The following is a 20524-nucleotide window of genomic DNA, read 5'->3' as shown; positions in this document are numbered from 1 at the left end:
TTTCTGTTATTCCAGGTAAGACAGGACGGTGGGGGGGTGTATGGGGGGCCGGGTTGGTGTTGGGTGTGCGTCTCTTTCCTTTCCTCTCTCTCTTCTTCTTCTTCCCCCCCCCCCCCCCCCCCTTCCTCAGTGGACAGGCTCTGTGAGTGGTGTCATTCTTCCTGGTCCGGTGGTGTCGTGCTCTTGCGTGTGTGGTTTTTGTCATTGGTGTTTTGTTGTGTGATCCTTCCCCTATTTTCAGATATATAACAGAGTTTGTGGACCTGGGCAATGTATCTGCGCTGAGAACATTCAGAGTTCTCCGAGCATTGAAAACTATCTCTGTCATACCAGGTGAGATTCAGTTTAAACACTAAGGCTGATCCTCTCACCCTTTATTTTTTTCTACTCACTATTATGATTCTTATTAATATAATTTAAGCTACTAAAAAATAATTGGAAAACAAACCATTTTTTGATTTATTTTTCCTCCGAAATTATCAAAAATGGTACTAATACATTTTTGATAGGCTTTGCAGTCTACTCCAGGGCCCCTTCAGTGTGTGTGCACTCTCTCCTCTCCCAGCAGTGCTCTGATAACCAGTTTGGTTTCCTTGTTCCTCTTTAGCAGAAGCTCAGAAGCACTCACCGCAGGTTTTTAAATAAGTTAGCACTTTAGCCTAACAGTGCAGCGCTATGGACTGATTGAAGGCTAAATTGTTAGGTCATTCTGAATGGCGTTGGCTCTAAAGCACAAGGACTATTTCAGCCCATTTGTTACGATATGGAATTGTCATAAAAGTTATGAAAACGCTAAAGAATTCAGATTCTGTGATTGGATTGAAAACAAAGTTGCCGTTAACAGCAGCTTTGGTTTTCTCTCAAAAAGAGCGACACATTTGAGGAGCTTCAGTAGTTAGCTGTGAAATTCAACATGCATTCCCAATCCTAAAGAGAGGAACCCACGTAGACGTCAGCGATGAGATGAGAAATGGCATAGCGTTTAGAGAGAGACCCTACCAAATATACCTCTTTATTTATGCATGAAGACTGCCAAGCCTAGTTTGTGAACATACTTCTTATGCTGCATGATGCTTTTGAATCACTTGCTTTTACGATATTAGCCTACTAAGAGCTTGGCTGACAATGGCATTGGAAGTTTCAGTTGCCCTTTTTTTTTTAGTTTATTAACTTTTCTTTCTTACGAAAAAAAAAAGACATAGTTGCCCTCACATTCTAGAGGTTGGGAATGTTGACGGGCGGCACGGACATTGGAACTTCTTGTAGTGACACTAACCTTAACATCTAATCTATCCCGTGATAGAGCGCTTACATTCTGAAACAACATCTTCATTGGAAAATCCAAGGAAAAGACTCTGTGTTCTCAGCAATGAACGTATACAAATTCCAGTTGTAAACCTCTAGATGGCCGTTTTCCCACTTTCCGTATGCTTATTCCCTGCTGAAAACTATGTCAGAAGACTGAATCAAGAATCAATGGTCATTTAATCGAATGCCCCATATAACAGCCCTTATTTATTACGGGTTGAATTTTTTTTTCCCGAATAAGTCCCTTAATTGAATCCATTGTTTCAAATCAGTCAATGGCTTGTTATTGATCATATCCACATTTGAGAGTATATGTGTGCCATTCAATTGGAATCCCTGAGTCGATGCCACCCAAAACATAGCTTAACGTTCCCCGAGACCCAACATTTGAATGAGACTGAGAAGGAACCAGTTTCCTGGCTCCGTGTTTGAGTTCCACTTGGGGCCCAACGAGTGCTGCCAGAAGATGCCTTTCCAGAAGGTAAAACCAGTTTTGTCCTCAGTAAACCCGGCGGTGGTGGTGAGCTACAGCAGGGTGTGGGGCGGAGGTGGCAGGTGGGGCGGCCGGGGAGACAGTGCTTTCTGTTTTAAACAAGAGACCATGTACCTGAACAGTTCAAGAAGGTGCCTCACACCGGCACCGGCATTGAATTGCTCCCCCTTTTTCAGCCTTGGAGTTTAAATGATCTGCATGTGGTTTCTGGCCCCGCCCACCCCTCGTCCCCCTCCTCCTCCTCTTCCTCCTCTTCCTCTTCCACCTCCCTCCCCTGCATGGCCCCTCCTTGTGCTGCTGTGCTCTTTTCTTATGGATTTTCTCTCACTCTACAGAGTCTTCCCCCTCATCCTGCCCGAATTTAACTAACTAACTAACTAACTAACTAACTAAAAATGCATTGAAATGTGTTGGGTTTTGGCTTGGTTTGGTGTTTGTCTTGCTGAGGTGCTCTGCCCCTGGTGATGGCATTATGATGAGAGGGAAGGCTCTTCAGTATTATCTGTTTGTTTGGTTCCTAACAACGATGTTTTGTACGTGTATGTGTTGTTATTTTGTTCTGTATATCAGATATATATCAAATGTATATATCACGTTTTTAAAAATACTCCATTTAACATATACATTTACATTTACAACATTACACATTGTTCACATTGAAATGAAAGGGGAAACGCATACACACAACACATCTTTACACCTCATGTTAGACAGAGTAGCATCGTTTACCTTGTAAACCAATCTACCCCCGTTTCTTGTCTACCTACCCTTGTACTTATACATAGTCTCCACTATATATTTCCCCACTATAACATCTCCGATAACATCAGAATTATCCTCGCACAATTAGACAGCCCCCAAACATACAGAAATTAGACACTTCAGTGGCTTTGGCAGCACCATCTTCATGGCTTTTGTGTGTGAATGTGTCTATATGTGTGTGTCTGTGTGTGGGATTGGGTGTGTGTGTATGCCTGTGTGTTTGGGTGCATTTGTATGCATGCATGTGTGTGGATGAATGTCTGTGCGTCCGTGTGTTTGTGTGTGTGCGTGCGTGTGCGTGCGTGTGTGTGTGTGTGTGTGTGTGTGTGTGTGTGTGTGTGTGTGCACGGCTACCCCGCCTCCCCCCTTGCAGGCCTGAAGACCATCGTGGGCGCCCTGATCCAGTCGGTGAAGAAGCTGTCTGACGTGATGATCCTCACCGTGTTCTGCCTGAGCGTGTTCGCCCTCATCGGCCTGCAGCTCTTCATGGGGAACCTGCGGCACAAATGTGTGATCTGGCCCATCAACGCCACCGACAACTACCTGGCCAACGGCAGCAGGGGCTTCGAGTGGAACGAGTACATCAACAACGACAGTGAGTGCGGCCCGCGGGGTCGACCGTGTCACCACAGTGCTGCGGCGCGTGGGGGTTCGCATGGACTGGAAAGTATGGGCTATAAGGTTAACGTTGGGAGGACAACGACAGCATTGAAATGAAGTCTATTTGTACAGGCCTCAATCCCGGTGACCGGCTTTTTTCAAATGATCCACGTTATACAACCCAACCCCTAGTGCTAAGTGCTCTAAAGTCCAAGGAAAATCAGTCAATCGTACCGATTGAGAACTGCTAATGTGCTTAGATGTTGGAAGTTTATGTTTAACCCTAATGAGCTAGGCTATAACTGCAACACAACACCGGAGGAATCAATCATAAGTGCTTTGTGTGTATGCGTGTTTGTGTGTGTGTGCATTTGTGTGTGTGTCTGCGTGCGTGCGTGCGTGCGTGCGTATGTGTGCGTGTGTGTGTGTTTCTCTCCTCAGCCAACTTCTACTTCCTGCCTGGCAGCCTGGACGCTCTTCTCTGTGGGAACAGCTCTGACTCTGGGTGGGTCTCCCTCCTGCTCTCCTCAGGCTCTGTGTACAGTCCCCTCCTTCATCACACGCCTCCATCCAGTCAATGGTTGGAGCTGCATGTCATGAAGGGAGCAGGTCGCCTGGCTTATGAATTGCCGCAGAGGCCTAAAGACCCTTTTAATGCAGGAACTAAGTGCGCTTTGTTGTTAGATACGGCCGCCCCTGTTTTCATTTGAAAAGGCTCAAATGAAAAGTGCTTCATAAATCAAATGATTATATATCATTATAATGATGATTATTAGAGTTTGAACCCAGAAGCTCTCTACTGGAATTTAAACACACTAACGGCTTGACTACCCTCCACCCCCATCTCTGACCCCAACACACCCAACGCAATTGCCTCTCTCCTCTCTCTCTCTCTGACTCTCTCTCTCATCTTCTACTCCTCTCTTCTCTTCCTCCCCTCTCTCATCGCTCTCTCTCTCATCTCTCTCTCTCGTCTCTCGTCCCCTCGCTCTCCGTCTCTCTCTCTCTCTCTCTCTCTCTCTCTCCTCTCATCCGTCTCTCTCTCTCTGAGCCTGATGGCTCCCCTGGCCACTTGAGTGTGAATAAGTGTGATTCCTTGTCCCCCCCCCCCCCCTCCCCTCCCGCCCCGCAGCCGCTGCCGAGGGATACCGTGCATGAAAGCTGTTAAAAGAGGAATCCAAACTACGGCTCCACCAGCTTCGACAGCTTCGGCTGGGCCTTCCTGGCTCTGTTCCGACTCATGACGCAGGACTTCTGGGAGAACCTGTACATGCTGGTGAGGGAGACGGGGAGACCGCCACCAGCCCCCCCCCCCCCCGCCCCCCGCCAACCAATTAACACACCTTGACTTGACATCATTCGTCAAGCTGCGCGTACTACCGAGCCATTGTTTCGTTAATAACTGCGTATACCACATTACACACTATTCTATTGCATTAAAAGGGGAAAGACATTCACACAACACGTAATTACACCTCATGTTAGACAGAGTAGCATCGTTTCACTTGTAATTCAATCTACCCCTGTTTCTGTTTTCCTACCTACTTATACATAGTCTCCACTCTATATTTCCCCACTATAACATCACTGGACTTTGCATAATTTGTTAGCTGCACACACCACCGGGGCCATTGTTTAGTTAATAACCGCAGTTCAGTCTTCTGAAGGAGTAGTTCCCCTTACGCTGAGCTATACCCTTTTGGTTTTCTTTTTCTTTTTTGCTATAGGCTTAGGGATGGAGGTTTTTTTACGTTCTACCAATTAAACGTAAACAATGTAAAAACAGGAAACTCCGATACAATTCAGCCCGGATTCCTGATGTTGTTTTTCCTTGTAAATGATTCATTACGCAACGTCAGGTCTGTTTTCTTGAGGGTGGTGCTGCAAGCCTTCTCCCAACGGTGGACAGAGCTACACCAGCCACGCAGAGCAGGAGAAGAAGCATTAAATATTAACACGACACCACTAACAGTAGTGGGCGTAATCAGAGAGGACTTGATGGGTCCAGCACGGATTCTGCTGCTCCTTCTTCTTCTTCTTCTTCTTCTTCTTCTTCTTCTTCTCCTTCTCCTTCTTCTTCTTCTTCTTCTTCTTCTTTCTTCTTCTTCTTCTTGCTATCCTTCTTCTTTTCTTCTTCTTCTTCTTCTTCTTCTTCTTCTTCCTTCTCCCTTCTCCTTTCCTTCTCTTCTCCTCTTCTTCTTCTTCTTCTTCTTCTTCTTCTTCTTCTTCTTCTTCTTCTTCTTCTTCTTCTTCTTCTTCTTCTTCTTCTTCTTCTTCGTCTGCTCCTATTTCTGGAACCATCTTTGAAGTCCAGTGTCTTAGATCCGGTCGAGCTCTGAGTAATGACTGATGATTCGGCCGCCGTGTTCACGTTTTGCTGCAGCAGAGTATTCAGTGTTTCGACGCTCAGAATCACTCAATGCCAGGCTCAGATGGCTTGTGGAAGAGCATTAGTAAAAAAAATAGATTGGATCCTTTTCAATAGGTTTGTGGGGGGCTAAGTGTGGGGCTATTTCCTGACCACATCCTCTGCTCCTGAGCTATGCGGTCTCCGGATAGATTGTTGGTTGCGCGGGGTGAATCATTTCATTGGATGCTTGAGGGGTATCTGTATTTTATTAAGGATAAGGGTTATTTCGAGGACAAGGAGAGAGACTATCCTGTTTTTCCTGCTGATTGTGCCTTGCAGTGTCGCTGGTGCTCTCCCCAGCGCTACGACCTGTAAACCACACTCATAATTTGGATAAAGGGGGAATTGCTCAGCTGTGTCAAAGGAAGTGCTGCTCTGTTCCTGGCTGCTCTCTCTCTCTCTCTCTCTCTCTCTCTCTCTCTCTCTCTCTCTCCTCTCTCTCTCTCTCTCTCTCTCTCCCTCAGTCGCTCTCTGTCTCTTCTCTCTCTGTCACTCACTGTCTTTCTCAATCTTCCTCTCTCTTTCTCACCCTTTCTCTCTCTCTCCGAGCGAGAGACTGCTGAAGGGGAACGAGTTGAGTTAAAGCTAGGTTGCCATTCCTAAGGCTCAGAACCTATCTTATCCCCTTCTGGGTGAAACGTGTACACCACAATATCTCTTCTTTAATTCCCCCTCGTCCCCGTCCCCATTCATTTATGGGGCATTTTCTTCAGATTTCTTTCTCGTTTTTGTCTTTGCTCGTCTTATCCCTATTGGGGAGAAAACGTCCCAATATGTCGGAGAAGACTGTGGCGGTGTGCGGTGGGAAAAGTAGGTCACGAGGCGGATCCGACGTTTTCCGCCGAACGGCGCAAACTCGGTTCCATGTGGAGACGGCGAGGAAAGTGGCAGAACGCGGAGTGTTCTCGCGCTGCACCGACTAAAAATAGCGAGAGGTTTCTCATTCGCTTATCCTTTTGGTGACATAAATGGCGTACGGCAGGTGACGGGAACTTCAACGTTCTGCCATTTTAGCGCACCACTAAAGAAGAAAGGCTTTGTGGAAACAAGGGGCTGTTGAGGGATTAAAATGGCTGATTTGACGTTGATTCGACCGGCCCGTTGTGTCTTGTGTCTTACATCTCGGCCATGAGAAGTTCTGTCATGGTAACACTCAAGTTGGCCCCGATTTAAGACCAGTTGGCTCGTAGCACTGTACGCCCATGCTTTATATTACACTTCATCATCATTCATACATCATAGATGGGGGGGGGACCATGCCCGGGGGTGGGGGGGGGGGGGGGACACATCCATCACGCTATCAGGCGTCCAGGTCCCTGACGGACGTTGTTTTCTCGCCTCCCTATCAGACGCTGAGGGCCGCAGGGAAGACCTACATGATCTTCTTCGTGCTGGTGATCTTCGTGGGCTCCTTCTACCTGGTCAACCTGATCCTGGCCGTGGTGGCCATGGCCTACGAGGAGCAGAACCAGGCCACCATGGAGGAGGCTCTGCAGAAGGAGGAGGAGTTCAAGAACATGCTGGAGCAGCTCAAGAGGCAGCAGGAGGACGCCCAGGTACGGCCGCCGCCGCCCACACACACCCTCACACCCACACTACGCCCCGTAAACCCACACAGCCTCACTGCACCCACACACCCACACACCTACACACCCACAAACCCACACACCCATACTGCGGCCGCAAACCCCTCCTTGCACCTCCTCCTCCACCTCCTACATCCCAGCATGGGTTCTGCTAATCCCAAATCGGTTAATTTTTTTCAACAAACGCCTTAAAAGTGACACATTATACCCCCAGGTGTGACTGTGATTAGCCGTTACAAGCCGTTTAAGATATCGGCCAAGTGGGCCGGTCCACCCAGATGTATGACGGATAGATGAGCAACGTTGACTGCGACACTGGTTGGGCTGGTCGACTTATCAATAATCACACTACCACCTGGTGGTATAATATGTCTCCTTTAATATTTTAGACAAACTCCTTAAACATGCCGGCCCTCTTCAGTTGACCCTCATCTCTGAGACGTATCTCTGCAGTTCACTTGGTTGACATCGTGTCTGTGGCTCCCTCGTTCCCCCCTCGTTCCCCACGTTGAATTGTAATTCAGCACAGCAAAGGGCCTCGTCCGTTAAAGTTTTATTGACCGTAACAAAAACACCCCCTGTCTCCCCCCCCGCCTGGCGTCGGCAGACCGCTGCCATGGCGACCTCAGCGGGCACGGTGTCGGAGGACGCGGTGGAGGACGACGGCGGCGAGCACATGTCCTGCAGCTCCTCGGACATGTCCAAGCTGAGCTCCAAGAGCGCCAAGGAGCGGCGCAACCGCAAGAAGAAGTGGCGGCAGAAGGAGCAGGACAAGGAGAAGGGCGACAGCGAGAAGTTCGTCAAGTCCGAGTCCGACGACGGCAGCAAGGGGAGGAGCCGCTTCCGTTTCCCCGACAACCGCCTGGGCCGCAAGTCTTCCATCATGAACCAGGTGAGGATGGAAAGGATGCGAGTGTAACCCCCCCCATTGTGAGAATGTCTTCAGCTAGTGATCTGCGTTAAGGGGGTCAGCTGTTAAGAGATATTGCTATTTGTAGCGTAATCAAAATGCTGCTTTATTATTTAACAATATTTATTTAACATGAGTACTCTAAAGGTTTTTTTTTATTGACAATACTGTACGCTCGGAATATGACTTACACCCATTTGTACAAGGCCCTTAAATAGCACTTCTGTTTTGGATCATTTGTGATTTCAGAGGGCGTGTAGAGCACCGGAGTGCGCTGCACAACAGAGTAGTGCATGATACTAGGGGGCTTCTAGGCGGCCTGACAGATGTAGGGGGGCACACATCCGGCCTGTGAATTATTCACAGTGATTACATGAATGTTTCAGGGGAACGGGCTGCAGCTTTGTGTACAGCGCTGACGGTACCGGCTCCTATAGCGCTGGGCTGGTGTTATAGTGCACCGTTTTCACATCGGAGAGAGGACATCGTCTGTCGGTGTTACATAATGAGAGATTCCAATTGGACGAACTTCATCATCCAAACGGCGGAGAAAATGGCTGTTGTGTTTTACACTCGATTCGATGACTTCCAGTGCAAGTGGCCACCGCTATCATAGTTCAGTTTATGGGTTGTAATATCGAGCTGTGGATACTGTGTACTTACCAGCCACAGAGTCAGAGACTACTAACCTGTGGGGAGCCTCAGCAGAATCAGGAGTAACAGGAACACGTGTGTGCTTGATTAATGTAATCACAGCCGTCATGTCCCCTTACATTGTGGGGCTGTCCTCTTCCTCTGTGTGTGACCTTGCTGCTTGTCAGCCACCAGTGACATCATTATGTATTCACTCTTTATTGAGTCACATGATCACGCTGGCAGAACACGTACCGACTGGAGTAGGGGCCGTGTTACCATACATTTCTTGAATAAAGGACAAACACACATACACACACACACACACACACACACATCGCACAGATGTTGACTTTCACCCTGACCTCCAGAATTGATGACAATAGGAATGAAGATGCAATCAATGCGACTCAGAAAGCCCCTGGACCACGATGAATCACAATCACCACTGGTCTCCTCCTTACGTCTCCCCTCTTCTCTCCTTTTGCTTTTCTTTTTTTGCTTCTCTCTCCCCCCAACTGCCCTTCTCTTCTCCTTTCCTCACCGTTCCTCCCCTCCTCTTCCCCCCCTCCCTCCTTTCCTCCTCTCCACTTCACCTTCCTTCTCCTCGCCCCCCATCTCCCCCACTGTTATCCTCCCTCCCCCTCCCTCCCGCCTCCCTCCCTCCTTCCCTCCCTCTTGACTTTACACATGCCTTCCCCTTGGCTCACATCCACTCACCCCCCCCTCCCTCCCCCCTCCCCTCTCCCCTCCCCCCCTCCCCTTCCCTCCCTCCCCTCCCCTCCCCTCCCTCCCTCCCCTCCCTCCCCCCCTCCCCTCCCTCCCTCCCCCCTCCCCCTCCCTCCCTCCCTCCCTCCCCTCCCCCCCCCCTCCCGGCCCTCAGTCCCTGCTCAGCATCCCCGGCTCGCCCTTCCTGTCGCGCCACAACAGCAAGAGCAGCATCTTCAGCTTCAAGGGCCGCGGCAAGGACCCCGGCTCGGAGAACGAGTTCGCCGACGACGAGCACAGCACGGTGGAGGAGTGCGAGGAGCGCCGTGGCTCCCTGTTCAGCCCGTACCGCCGCAACAGCTACACGGGCTACCACGGCAAGCGCAACAGCACGGTGGACTGCAACGGCGTGGTGTCGCTGATCGGGCCCGGAGGCCGACTCCTGCCTGAGGTGAAAATAGATAAGGCAGCCTCTGACGACAGTGTAAGGAAGTCACTGAGTAGACCCCGTCTTAGGCATGGCCCCCGTTACTCCCATTTTTGGCGCCCTCCCTCCCTCCTCTTTTCTCTCTTTCTTTCTGTCTACTCTCTCTCTCTCTCTCTCTCTCACTCTCTCTCTCTCTCCTTGCTCTCTCTCTCTCTCTCTCTCTCTCTCTCTCTCTCTCTCTCTCTCTCTTGCTACTCTCTCTCTCTCTCTCTCTCTCTCTCTCTCTCTCTCTCTCTCTCTCTCTCTCTCTCTCTCTCTCTCTTGCTACTCTCTCTCTCTCTCTCTCTCTCTCTCTCTCTCTCTCTCTCTCTCTCTCTCTCTCTCTCTCTCTCTCTCTTGCTACTCTCTCTCTCTCTCTCTCTCTCTCTCTCTCTTGCTACTCTCTCTCAATCTTTCTCTCTCTCTTTCTCTCTCTCCTCTTGGCTCTATTTTTACTTTTTTCTCTATTCTTCCATCTTTGCAAGTCCGTATGTATCTCTTGGCTACGCGCTCGTGCCCCCCCCCCCCCCCCCCCCCCCCTTTTCTACCCCCCCCCCCCCCCCCCCCCCCCCCCCCCCCCCCCCCTCCCCATGCCCCTGTAGTGTATGCTGCCCTCCGACACCATAGGCAAAGAATGGAGATATAAACCGAGATATCTTGGTGTCTTATGTATATGATCAGGCAGCACCTTGTCGTGCAGAGGCCACTGCAAACGGGCCTCCCACTGACCCCCGCTATTCACTAGGTGGTTGTAGCTATTGATTTGTTGCCTGTAATGTATTGATAATGTCTTAGGCAGCTGATGAATTATGAGAACGACATGTGTCTAGCTACCTTTTGCATTAACGCACTCATACGTGTTATTAACTCTGCTAATCTATAAAAATACTATAACTTTACTCCCCTAACATCAGAAGCAGAGCATAACAGATACTGCGTAGACCACTAGGTTAAATGTTCAGGTCTCAAATTGAAAAAGGTAGTAGGAAAAACATTGTTCCAAACAAGTCAACAAGTATGTTATTAATTTTGGTTGCAGTGCTGTCAAACATGATGTGTTGCACTGCCGGTAGCCTTTCGCTCTCCTGTGTGGGCAGAAACACAGAGGTGGAGAAAAGAGAGGGAACTAAAATTGGAGAGGAGCTCATGTGTTTCCCATCCTCTGTGGGAATAAATAAACCAAACCCAACACTCTGTAAGACACACACTCATTGAGCCTCAGCTGCTCATTGAGCACTTATATTACATCAAGCTTCAGTTCATTTTCTCGCCCTCCAATGCGGCAGATTAAGAAAAGGAGTGCTGCTGTCCTTGTCTGTCTCTCCCCTTCTCCGTTTCCCAACTCTCCCCTCAGTCAATCAGAGTGGATTAGCCCTTTTGTATCGACTAGCCAGCATGGTAGACGTAGGCATGATGTAGCGATAGCATTAGTAGCATAAGGGCAATGATGTCATGTAGTTTGTATTCTCTCCCTCTCTTTGACTTGGTGCATGCACACATGCATGATAACTTGAATGATGTTATATACTTGCCCCATATGATCTCTCAACAAATGCTCTCTGGATGGTTGCAATATAAGTTGTATGGTTTCCAAAGCTAGGACAGTCGCTTTGGCTTTCAGGTAAAGATAACAACAGCCAGATTCTGGGGAGACACTATTTCATTAAGTAGTTCTTACCTTATATTGCAATGTTAGCAAATATTCCATTACTGCATGACGGGATTGAGAATCCACTCATGCTCAGGCAGTCCCCCCTGCACAGCATCTCAAAAATCTCAAAATCAGTAAATGTAAACCCTCACATCCAAGACACACATTTCAGAACAGTTTCTAGAGGACGGCTGCCACTTTGGTCACGCCCTTCGTGATTCTAAACACTGCTAATAATCAAATAGTCAGTCGTCTTCCTTGAAAACCAGCACTGACATAGTGAAGGATGAAACACGGTCTGCCCTCCTCCAAACGAAAAACAACAACAACAAACGACCAACCAACCAACCCATCCTCTTCTGTTGTGCACTTCCCTCTGCCGGCCACCGGTGGTGCTGTGAGATGGTGATCATGTCCTCTCCATGGGTGCTTGATTCTTCCTCTCCCCCTGACAGCCGACTACTGAGGTTGAGGTGAAGAAGAAGCTGTCGGGCTCCCTGATGGTGTCTGTGGACCAGCTTAATACCTCCTTTGGGCGGAAAGAGCGGGCAAACAGTGTTATGAGCGTCATCACCAACACACTAGTGGAGGGTACTGCCACCTTAACCCAGCCTATTTAACCTTCTCATCATTCAAACTGACACTCCTTTCTCATTTGGTTGATTTTTAGATCTGACATGTATTTCCTGCTTATCTGCTTTGCATTATCCAACAGTACCAGATACATACAACGCATACAGTCTACTTTTATTTTTTCCATTTTTCGACTTACCCTTGTGCATGCCGGTTATGTTTTCATTTTGCCTGGTGTGTGTTTTTTTCCCGCTGCTGTCGGGGGTCTCTGTTTGTTCACGTGTGAATCGGTGCGCTGTTGTCTCCAGAACTGGAGGAGTCCCAGAGAAGTTGTCCGCCCTGCTGGTATAAGTTTTCTAACACCTTCCTGATCTGGGAGTGCTCCCCCGCTTGGCTGAAGATCAAGGAGATCGTCAACCTCATCGTCATGGACCCCTTCGTGGACCTGGCCATCACCATATGCATCGTGCTCAACACGCTGTTCATGGCCATGGAGCACTACCCCATGACCCCCCAGTTTGAGGGGGTGCTGTCTGTCGGCAATCTGGTGAGTCAGCGGCGGGATACCAAAGAGACAAGATCCAACCGGTGTCGTGGTGTTTTCTGTGTTTTTCTGTGTTTTTTCGGTGTTATTGGTGTTTCTGTGTGTTTCATCTCCTCCTCTTCCTCTTCCTCCTCCTCTTCCTCCCCGCGCCGCCGCCCGGGGAAAGTGTGTGGATTAAAAATAGAGTGTGTCTTCTCTGGCAGTAGGTCGACATCGTCGACTCATCTCCTCGCAACCTCCTCTTCCTCCTCTGCTCTCCTCCAGCTGTGAGGGAAGAAGGGCTTATTTTTGGCCGCGTAATTGGCGGCTCCTTTGTTGTCGATAAATAAAAGTATGCCGGCGCCAGACGGCCCGCACACGCGCCCACGGTAACTCTGCTGTTTTCTGTCCCTTCTCGGTAGGGCGGCCCCTTTGGCGCTACCGCCCCCTCCGCCGGCCGGCCGACCCACGGCCGTTAATATTTCATAGGTCCCGGGCTGGACAGGGACCCTCTAAGGGGAGGACTTAGGCACGGCTCGGATGACTCCGCCCTGGCCACGGCCGCCGTTAGTAAATCAGGGCCGTCCGCTTCGACAGAACCGTAAATCTTCCCACGAGCTGCGCTGATGCTTTCAGCGGGGACCAGCAAAGCAGTGGAGATTAGACGCCGACAATGGAAGAGCAGACGAGAGATTATAGATACAAGCAGATGGATTGTGTACATACACAGAGCCACTACCCTTCACCTGCCATCCGTGATTATGTCTGTGTGCACGTGTGTCCGTGTGTGTGCATATGTGTTGGTGTGTGTGTTCTGTGCTGCTTCAGAATGAAAAGTCCATACACACACACACGATCATTTATTACAGGTGGAACATTTTCTAGGTCACCTTGATGCAATATGAGTCATCGTCTGAGTTCTGGTACCCTCCACACATCCCAGACACACCCACTTGAGACACTCACACCCCCGCGCGCACACTCACACCGTCATAAACATGCACGTCACCAGCAAGTCCCATGGCACCACGGTGTGAGCTCCAGTGATCGTGAATGACCTTCAGCGATTCATTAGAGCTGTGACAAGCACCAGGCTTCCCTTAGACAGGGACAGCTGCACGTGTGTGTGTGCGTGAGTGTGCGTCCTCGCAAACATGCACACAGACACAGATAATGCATCACGGAAAATACTGTATGAATCACAATTATGGTTTAATAATAGATGCATACATCGGGGGAATTTCGCTGAATGACATTATGGTATGGAATTTCGCACGAAAAAATAACGTTCACTGTAAATGAGACTGAAAATCATTGTGAGATGAACAAGATGCACAAATCTTATTTTTAAATTATTATTATGATTATGATTATTATTATTATTATTATTATTATTATTATTATTATTATTATTATTATTATTATTATTATTATTATTATTTTATCCTTTATTCAACCAGGTTAGTCTCATTGAGATTCAAATCTATTTTACAAGAGAGACCTGCTCAAGATGGACAGCAGTACACTACAAAATAAGTGAACACAGAGCAATGGCACCGAACCGGGGTGTGGTCGTCATGGTTGTTGAGCCTTTGTCTGCTTGGTCTGGCCCCACTACCAGGTGTTCACCGGGATCTTTGCAGTGGAAATGTTTGCCAAGCTGGTGGCCATGGACCCCTACTACTACTTCCAGGAGGGCTGGAACTGTTTCGACGGCTTCATCGTGACGCTGAGTCTGGTGGAGCTGGCCCTGGCGGACGTAGAGGGCCTTTCGGTGCTGCGCTCCTTCCGATTGGTGGGTCATCCAGGAGCACATGGGCCAATGCTACTGCTAATGTTACTGCTACTGCTGCTGCTACTGCTGCTGCTGCTGCTGCTGCTGCTGCTGCTGCTGCTGCTGCTGCTGCTGCTACTGCTAATGTTGCTGCTGCTGCTGCTGCTGCTGCTGCTGCTACTGCTAATGTTACTGCTACTGCTGCTGCTGCTGCTGCTGCTGCTGCTGCTGCTGCTGTTACTGTTACTGCTACTGCTACTTATGCTTATAATAGAGTGAATATGAGAAATAATATAAGAACGTTATAAGGGTATTAGCATCATTTGCACACCTTTGAAACATTTGACACCTTTCCAGAAGACACATGTCAGGATGCATGAGCTTGCATATAAATACAAAATGAAACGCTATAAAGTTATTTAAAATGCACATTGGAACTGTCTGTATTATGTATTATAATAACGTCTTAAGATAACTGCTAACCTGAGACTCCTTTTGGTTATCAGGATTTCACTACAAATCCGGCGACACGAGTGCCAGCTGTGATCAGAGTACAGATGTTTTGTTCGCTAAACGACCCATCCTCCCTCTCCCCTCCCTCTCCCCTCCCTCCCCCCTCTCCCTCCTCATCGCCTCCGCCTCCACAGCTGCGAGTCTTCAAGCTGGCCAAGTCGTGGCCCACCCTCAACATGCTGATCAAGATCATCGGCAACTCGGTGGGCGCCCTGGGGAACCTGACCCTGGTGCTGGCCATCATCGTCTTCATCTTCGCCGTGGTGGGCATGCAGCTCTTCGGCAAGAGCTACAAGGACTGCGTGTGCAAGATCGCCGTGGACTGCAAGCTGCCGCGCTGGCACATGAACGACTTCTTCCACTCGTTCCTCATCGTGTTCCGCGTGCTGTGCGGCGAGTGGATCGAGACCATGTGGGACTGCATGGAGGTGGCCGGCCAGGGCATGTGCCTCCTCGTCTTCATGATGGTCATGGTCATCGGCAACCTGGTGGTGAGTGACACTGTGCCCCCCCCCCCCAACCGCTGTCTCATTTCTGGGTGGACCTCCCAACATGATAATAATAATTAGTTTAATATAGCCCATTTATGGATATGACAATAAACACTTTGAATTGAATTGAATTGAATTGAATTGTTCTCACACCCAAGTCGCTCAGGTCGCTTTGCACGCACACGGAGCAAAAACCGCAGCAAAACAAACAAAACAAAACCAGTGAACATGATTGTTTGAGGGGCACAAGGAGGATTAGCGAGTTTCTAGTATCGTGTAGTTGGTTGTGGGAATGTTCACAACGGTCTGCTCTTCCTTATCTCCTGAAAATTGACCAATCTTATTTTTTAAATAAGAATTAATTAATTGATGAATTATTGGTTGCAAGTCGAAAATCAACTGAAATGAATGCAATAAGTTCATTTCCCCCTCACACAGCTTTTTTCCTCATTCAGTGCTTACTCCCATCAGTGTCCATCCCTCAGGTTTACTGACCCTCTCCCCCTCCCTGTGTCCCCTCTCCCCCCGCCAGGTTCTGAACCTCTTCCTTGCCTTGCTGCTGAGCTCGTTCAGCGCGGACAACCTGGCGGCGACGGACGACGACGGCGAGCTCAACAACCTGCAGATCTCGGTGATCCGCATCAAGAAGGGCATCGCCTGGTTCAAGGCCAAGGTGCGCGTGCTCATGGCCAGCCTGCTGAAGAAGCCCCTGCAGACGGACGAGCAGAAGCCCCTGGACGACATGTACGACAAGAAGCTCAACTGCATCGCCAACCACACCGGCGTGGACATCAACCGCGAGCTGGACTACGTCAAGAACGGCAACGGCACCACCAGCGGCATCGGCAGCAGCGTGGGCAAGTACATGATCGACGAGGACCACATGTCCTTCATCCACAACCCCAACCTCACCGTGTGTGTGCCCATCGCCGTGGGAGAGTCGGACTTCGAGAACCTCAACACGGAGGACTTCAGCAGCGAGTCGGAGAACGAGAACAGCAAAGAGGTCGGTTTGAGAATGGAGATGACTCTGGGGTCGTTTTATAGTCTGCCTGGTTCGCCGTTGACCTGGGGGAATGTTGTTGTTTGCAGTATGAGATGAGTTAGCGTGACACGCAAACACAGACATGCGCACGTGTTCATATGGAGGTTATTGTGGTTGCTGTTGTTGTTATGTTACACTACTGTATAAGCTTCTAGTGCCAGCTGCAATGTGTAGACCCACTTACACACACACTTACACACACACACGCCCACTTACACAGACACACACACACACACACACGGTAACTTCATTACATGATAGACTCATCTAGGATGGAAGTAGCTGGCTGAGTCGGTTGCTTAAGTGGCTATCTGCCAACCTTGTTCTTTCTGACCCTATCAGAGACTCTCAGAGAGCCAGAGATGCTCTGCTATTTGATGATAGGTTCTTCTTGGGCTTGAGGTTCACATCAATGTTGTAACTTGTGCTCGGGATTCTAAATGCAATTATTAGGTTCTCACTCCTAAGAGTCTTCCACCGATTTTCATAGCGAGTGAGGATGCAAAACATGATATTATGTAACATCACATGAGCTTTAAGGACTTTAGATTAATCAGATTACACTCATTATAGTGTACATTTCAGAGGTTTGGGAAAATGTAATTACCCCCTCCCTTAAACGAAGCCCATTAGGAGCTGGGCATTTTGAAACTGGCTTTTATAGCATGTTGGTGTGTATTCTGTATGTGTGTGTGTCTGTGTCTGTGTATTTCGCTCTGGGCTCTTTGGCTTTTCTGTTGGATGCATTCATTTATGTGTGTCTGTGTGTTCATGTGTGTGAACGCCATCAGATGGACGACACCAGTTCGTCGGAGGGCAGCACCATCGACATCAAGCCAGATGTTGTGGAGGAGGTTGTGGTGGAGACTGTGGAGGAGTACTTGGATCCAGATGCCTGTTGGACAGATGGTAGGAACTAGGAAGCATGACTCCTTTAACCTCAATTACGTTCACCACACAGCACAATATAGCCCCTCACACACACACACACACACACACACACACACACACACACACACACACACACACACACACACACACACACACACACACACACACACACACACACACACACACACACACACAATTAAATTACATACAGACATACATTAAGAGTAATGTATGTCTGTATGTCTATCTGTGAGTGTGTGTGTTTGTGTGTGATGGGGGGGTGGGTGTCTGTGTCTGTGTAGACCCTACTATATGTGTGTATGTGTATTTAACATGTCTCCCTCCTCAGCTTGCGTGGCGAAGTACAAGTGCTGTGACGTGCCCATCACCCACGGGTGGGGCAAGCCCTGGTGGTTCCTGAGGAAGACCTGCTACCTGATCGTGGAGCACAACTGGTTCGAGACCCTCATCATCTTCATGATCCTGCTCAGCAGTGGTGCCCTGGTGAGAGAGACACATCCACACAGCTCAACACAAGATTTGTGTTCACGTCTTTTGGATTTTTTTTTTATAATCATGTAAACACACATTTCTCAATGTTGTTACATTATGATAATAAATGATGACGTTGAATCATAAAACATGAAATCCAGTCGAGCTTCGTGTTTTCGCATTAACGGGTGAGAATGGGTATATCACGATTATGTGAGTGTGTGTTATATACTGCTAGGTATCTCAGCAGTATTCGATATGTGATGAAAACATGACTCAATAAACGTCCCTTTGTGGCTGAAATGAAATGGGCTGGTCTGTGCTGCGATAAATTGCCCCTCTGAGGCCCTGTGCTGTCTGGTGGGGGTGGGTTGGGGGGGGGGGGGGTGGGCTGGCAGGATCAGTGCTTGGTGATTAATGGACTCAACCATTTATCAAAACGGGGGTGGGGGGATCTTTCTATTCCTGGTGATACAGAGAGCCGTATTGGCACGTCGAATGCTACTAAAGTAAGAATGTGTCGTGCCTTGGCTGTTCACAAAGATATTAATCAAGCTGTGTGCGTGTGTCGTAGTGTGCGTAGGAGTGTGTCGGTTTGTGTGTGTGCGTGTGTGAGTGTGTGCGTGAGTTTGTGCTTGTGTGTTTGTGCTTGTGTGGTTGCTGCAAATCATTGCTAGTGATCAGCACCGAATTGATCTGTATCGCTGCACACGTGTCATTCAGTTGAAATGTAAATCATCAGCCTGCTACGTACGTGCGCACCTAACCGACGCACGCCTGCCTCCCCCCGTCCCAGGCCTTCGAGGACGTGTACATCGAGCAGAGGAAGACCATCCGGGTCGTTCTGGAGTACGCGGACAGGGTGTTCACTTACATCTTCATCCTGGAGATGCTGCTGAAGTGGGTGGCCTACGGGTTTGTCAAGTACTTCACCAACGCCTGGTGTTGGTTGGACTTCTTCATTGTGGATGTAAGTGCAGCTCCTTTGTCCCTCGGTCTTGTGTGTGGCGTAGTGCAGACAGTGAGAGGGATCCTTAGTCCTGGCCTAACCACACCCTGGTCCAAAAGCAACACAATAGACCCATCTGTCTGTATCCACCTGTCTATCTGTCCGTCTGTTTGTCCTCCTATCTGGCTCTCTGTCTATCTGGCTCTCTGTCTCTCTGTCTGTCTGTCACTCTGTCTGTCTGTCTGTCTGTCTGTCTGTCTGTCTGTCTGTCTGTCTGTCTGTCTGTCTGTCTGTCTGTCTGTCTGTCTGTCTGTCTGTCTGTCTGTCTGTCTGTCTGTTTGTCTGTCTGTCTGTCTGTCTGACTGTCAATCTGTCTGTCTCTCTGTCTGTCTGTCTGTCTGTCAGTTTCTTCGTCTGTCTGTCTCTTCATTTATCAACCTCGTATCATTTGTAAATCGGTCCATCTGTGAGTCTGACTGCTTGTCTGCCCCTTTCTGTCTTTTTTTCTGTATTTTTACTTCACGAAAACATTGTGGAGCGTACATCTCTGTCTATAAATCCCATTTCCTCTGTAGTTGCCCCTTGGGTGTGGTTAGAGAGAGACAGATCAGAACAGTGCCAGCAAATCAGAACAGCTAAACGAATGGACTGTGTCGGGGTCTGCAGACGTGGTGCTAGACGCAGGTATTTAAAGCTCCTGTCTTGAAGACCAAACAGATCGACTTGACCTCGACCTGAAGGGCCTCCGCCACGTCTGTTATCACCCTTCACAGTTCATCCACAGTTGAAACAGGAAACCTTATACTTGCTTCTTGTCAAGTCTGAGATGCCTCAATATGAACAGTAATTTCCTGCTTGTGAACCCAGCGATGCTCCGTTTTCAATGTAAAACCACAAGCAAGGAACGGCCAAGTCAGACCCCTGCCCCCCCCCCCCCCCCTCCACCGCCATCCCCGACTATTGTATTACCACTGAGGGTAAAACAAGCGATTCAAATTTGAACCCAGGGCTGTGTTGCCCATGCATCAAATTAGAATTGGCCAATCAATAACCAGGCTTATTGATGTCTGAAACATATTCGAGGCATTCTCAGCACTACTATTAGACGATGTGGGCAAGTGTTGCTGTGTGAAGCCGTCTACTGCCCTGTGTGTGTTTTTAAACTGTCACACCGTGCCTTGTGTCCTCTCTCTCTCTCCGTGTACTTTCTCTGATCCTTGTGTACGGAAAATCACACCCAGGGACATTCTTCCTGCTGTCCTCAGGCCTCGTTAGACTTAACGGAAAAAAAGTTTAACTGACAACATGAAAATGTTAATTACAATTTCACTCTTAACGTAAGGATACTCTTATAAGACAGAAGAAAGGACCAAAGTCCAATCTCTTTCTGTTTGTCTTTGTCAAGGTCGTTTAGGACCATTTTAGGCTTGATGGATCTGGGTCAACATCTAAGATCTAAGGTCACGAGCGGATGGTGGAAGGATTTCCCTGAGTTGATGCCTTGTCCTTGAACTAATCTCCTTTCTGCAGCATCCGACTCCTCAGGCAGATAGCTGTGAATGGACCCCCCTGCCCAGTGGCCTGTGAGGGTCGTGTTGATGCGCTACGAGATTCACTGTGCTTAGTATGTACAGGTCTGCAGTCGTTTGGAGCCTTGATTAAAAAACGGGAATAGTAATATCTTGCACTACGTTCAGCCTGTAGTCTCTGAACAAGATTGAGCTTGTTAAATATCTAACAAGCTGA

General features: G+C 48.7%; 1 protein-coding gene across 1 annotated transcript in view; it reads left to right on the top strand.

Annotated features, from left to right (window-relative positions):
- scn8aa (sodium channel, voltage gated, type VIII, alpha subunit a) overlaps nt 1-20524 on the top strand; it is a 40974-nt gene that overhangs the window by 9265 nt on the left and 11185 nt on the right. The window contains 16 exon segments of the mRNA XM_056599217.1: nt 242-333; nt 2937-3158; nt 3605-3668; nt 4296-4329; nt 4332-4439; nt 6923-7129; nt 7767-8051; nt 9586-9894; nt 11983-12118; nt 12409-12647; nt 14245-14418; nt 15045-15401; nt 15934-16407; nt 17238-17355; nt 17687-17841; nt 18626-18799. Of these exon segments, the coding sequence (XP_056455192.1) occupies nt 242-333; nt 2937-3158; nt 3605-3668; nt 4296-4329; nt 4332-4439; nt 6923-7129; nt 7767-8051; nt 9586-9894; nt 11983-12118; nt 12409-12647; nt 14245-14418; nt 15045-15401; nt 15934-16407; nt 17238-17355; nt 17687-17841; nt 18626-18799 (3148 nt within the window).

Source organism: Gadus chalcogrammus, chromosome 1 (genome assembly GCF_026213295.1).
Source record: "Gadus chalcogrammus isolate NIFS_2021 chromosome 1, NIFS_Gcha_1.0, whole genome shotgun sequence".
NCBI lineage: Eukaryota > Metazoa > Chordata > Actinopteri > Gadiformes > Gadidae > Gadus > Gadus chalcogrammus.
The sequence above is the reverse complement of the archived record's forward strand: the minus strand, read 5'-3'. Positions and strand labels throughout refer to the sequence as shown.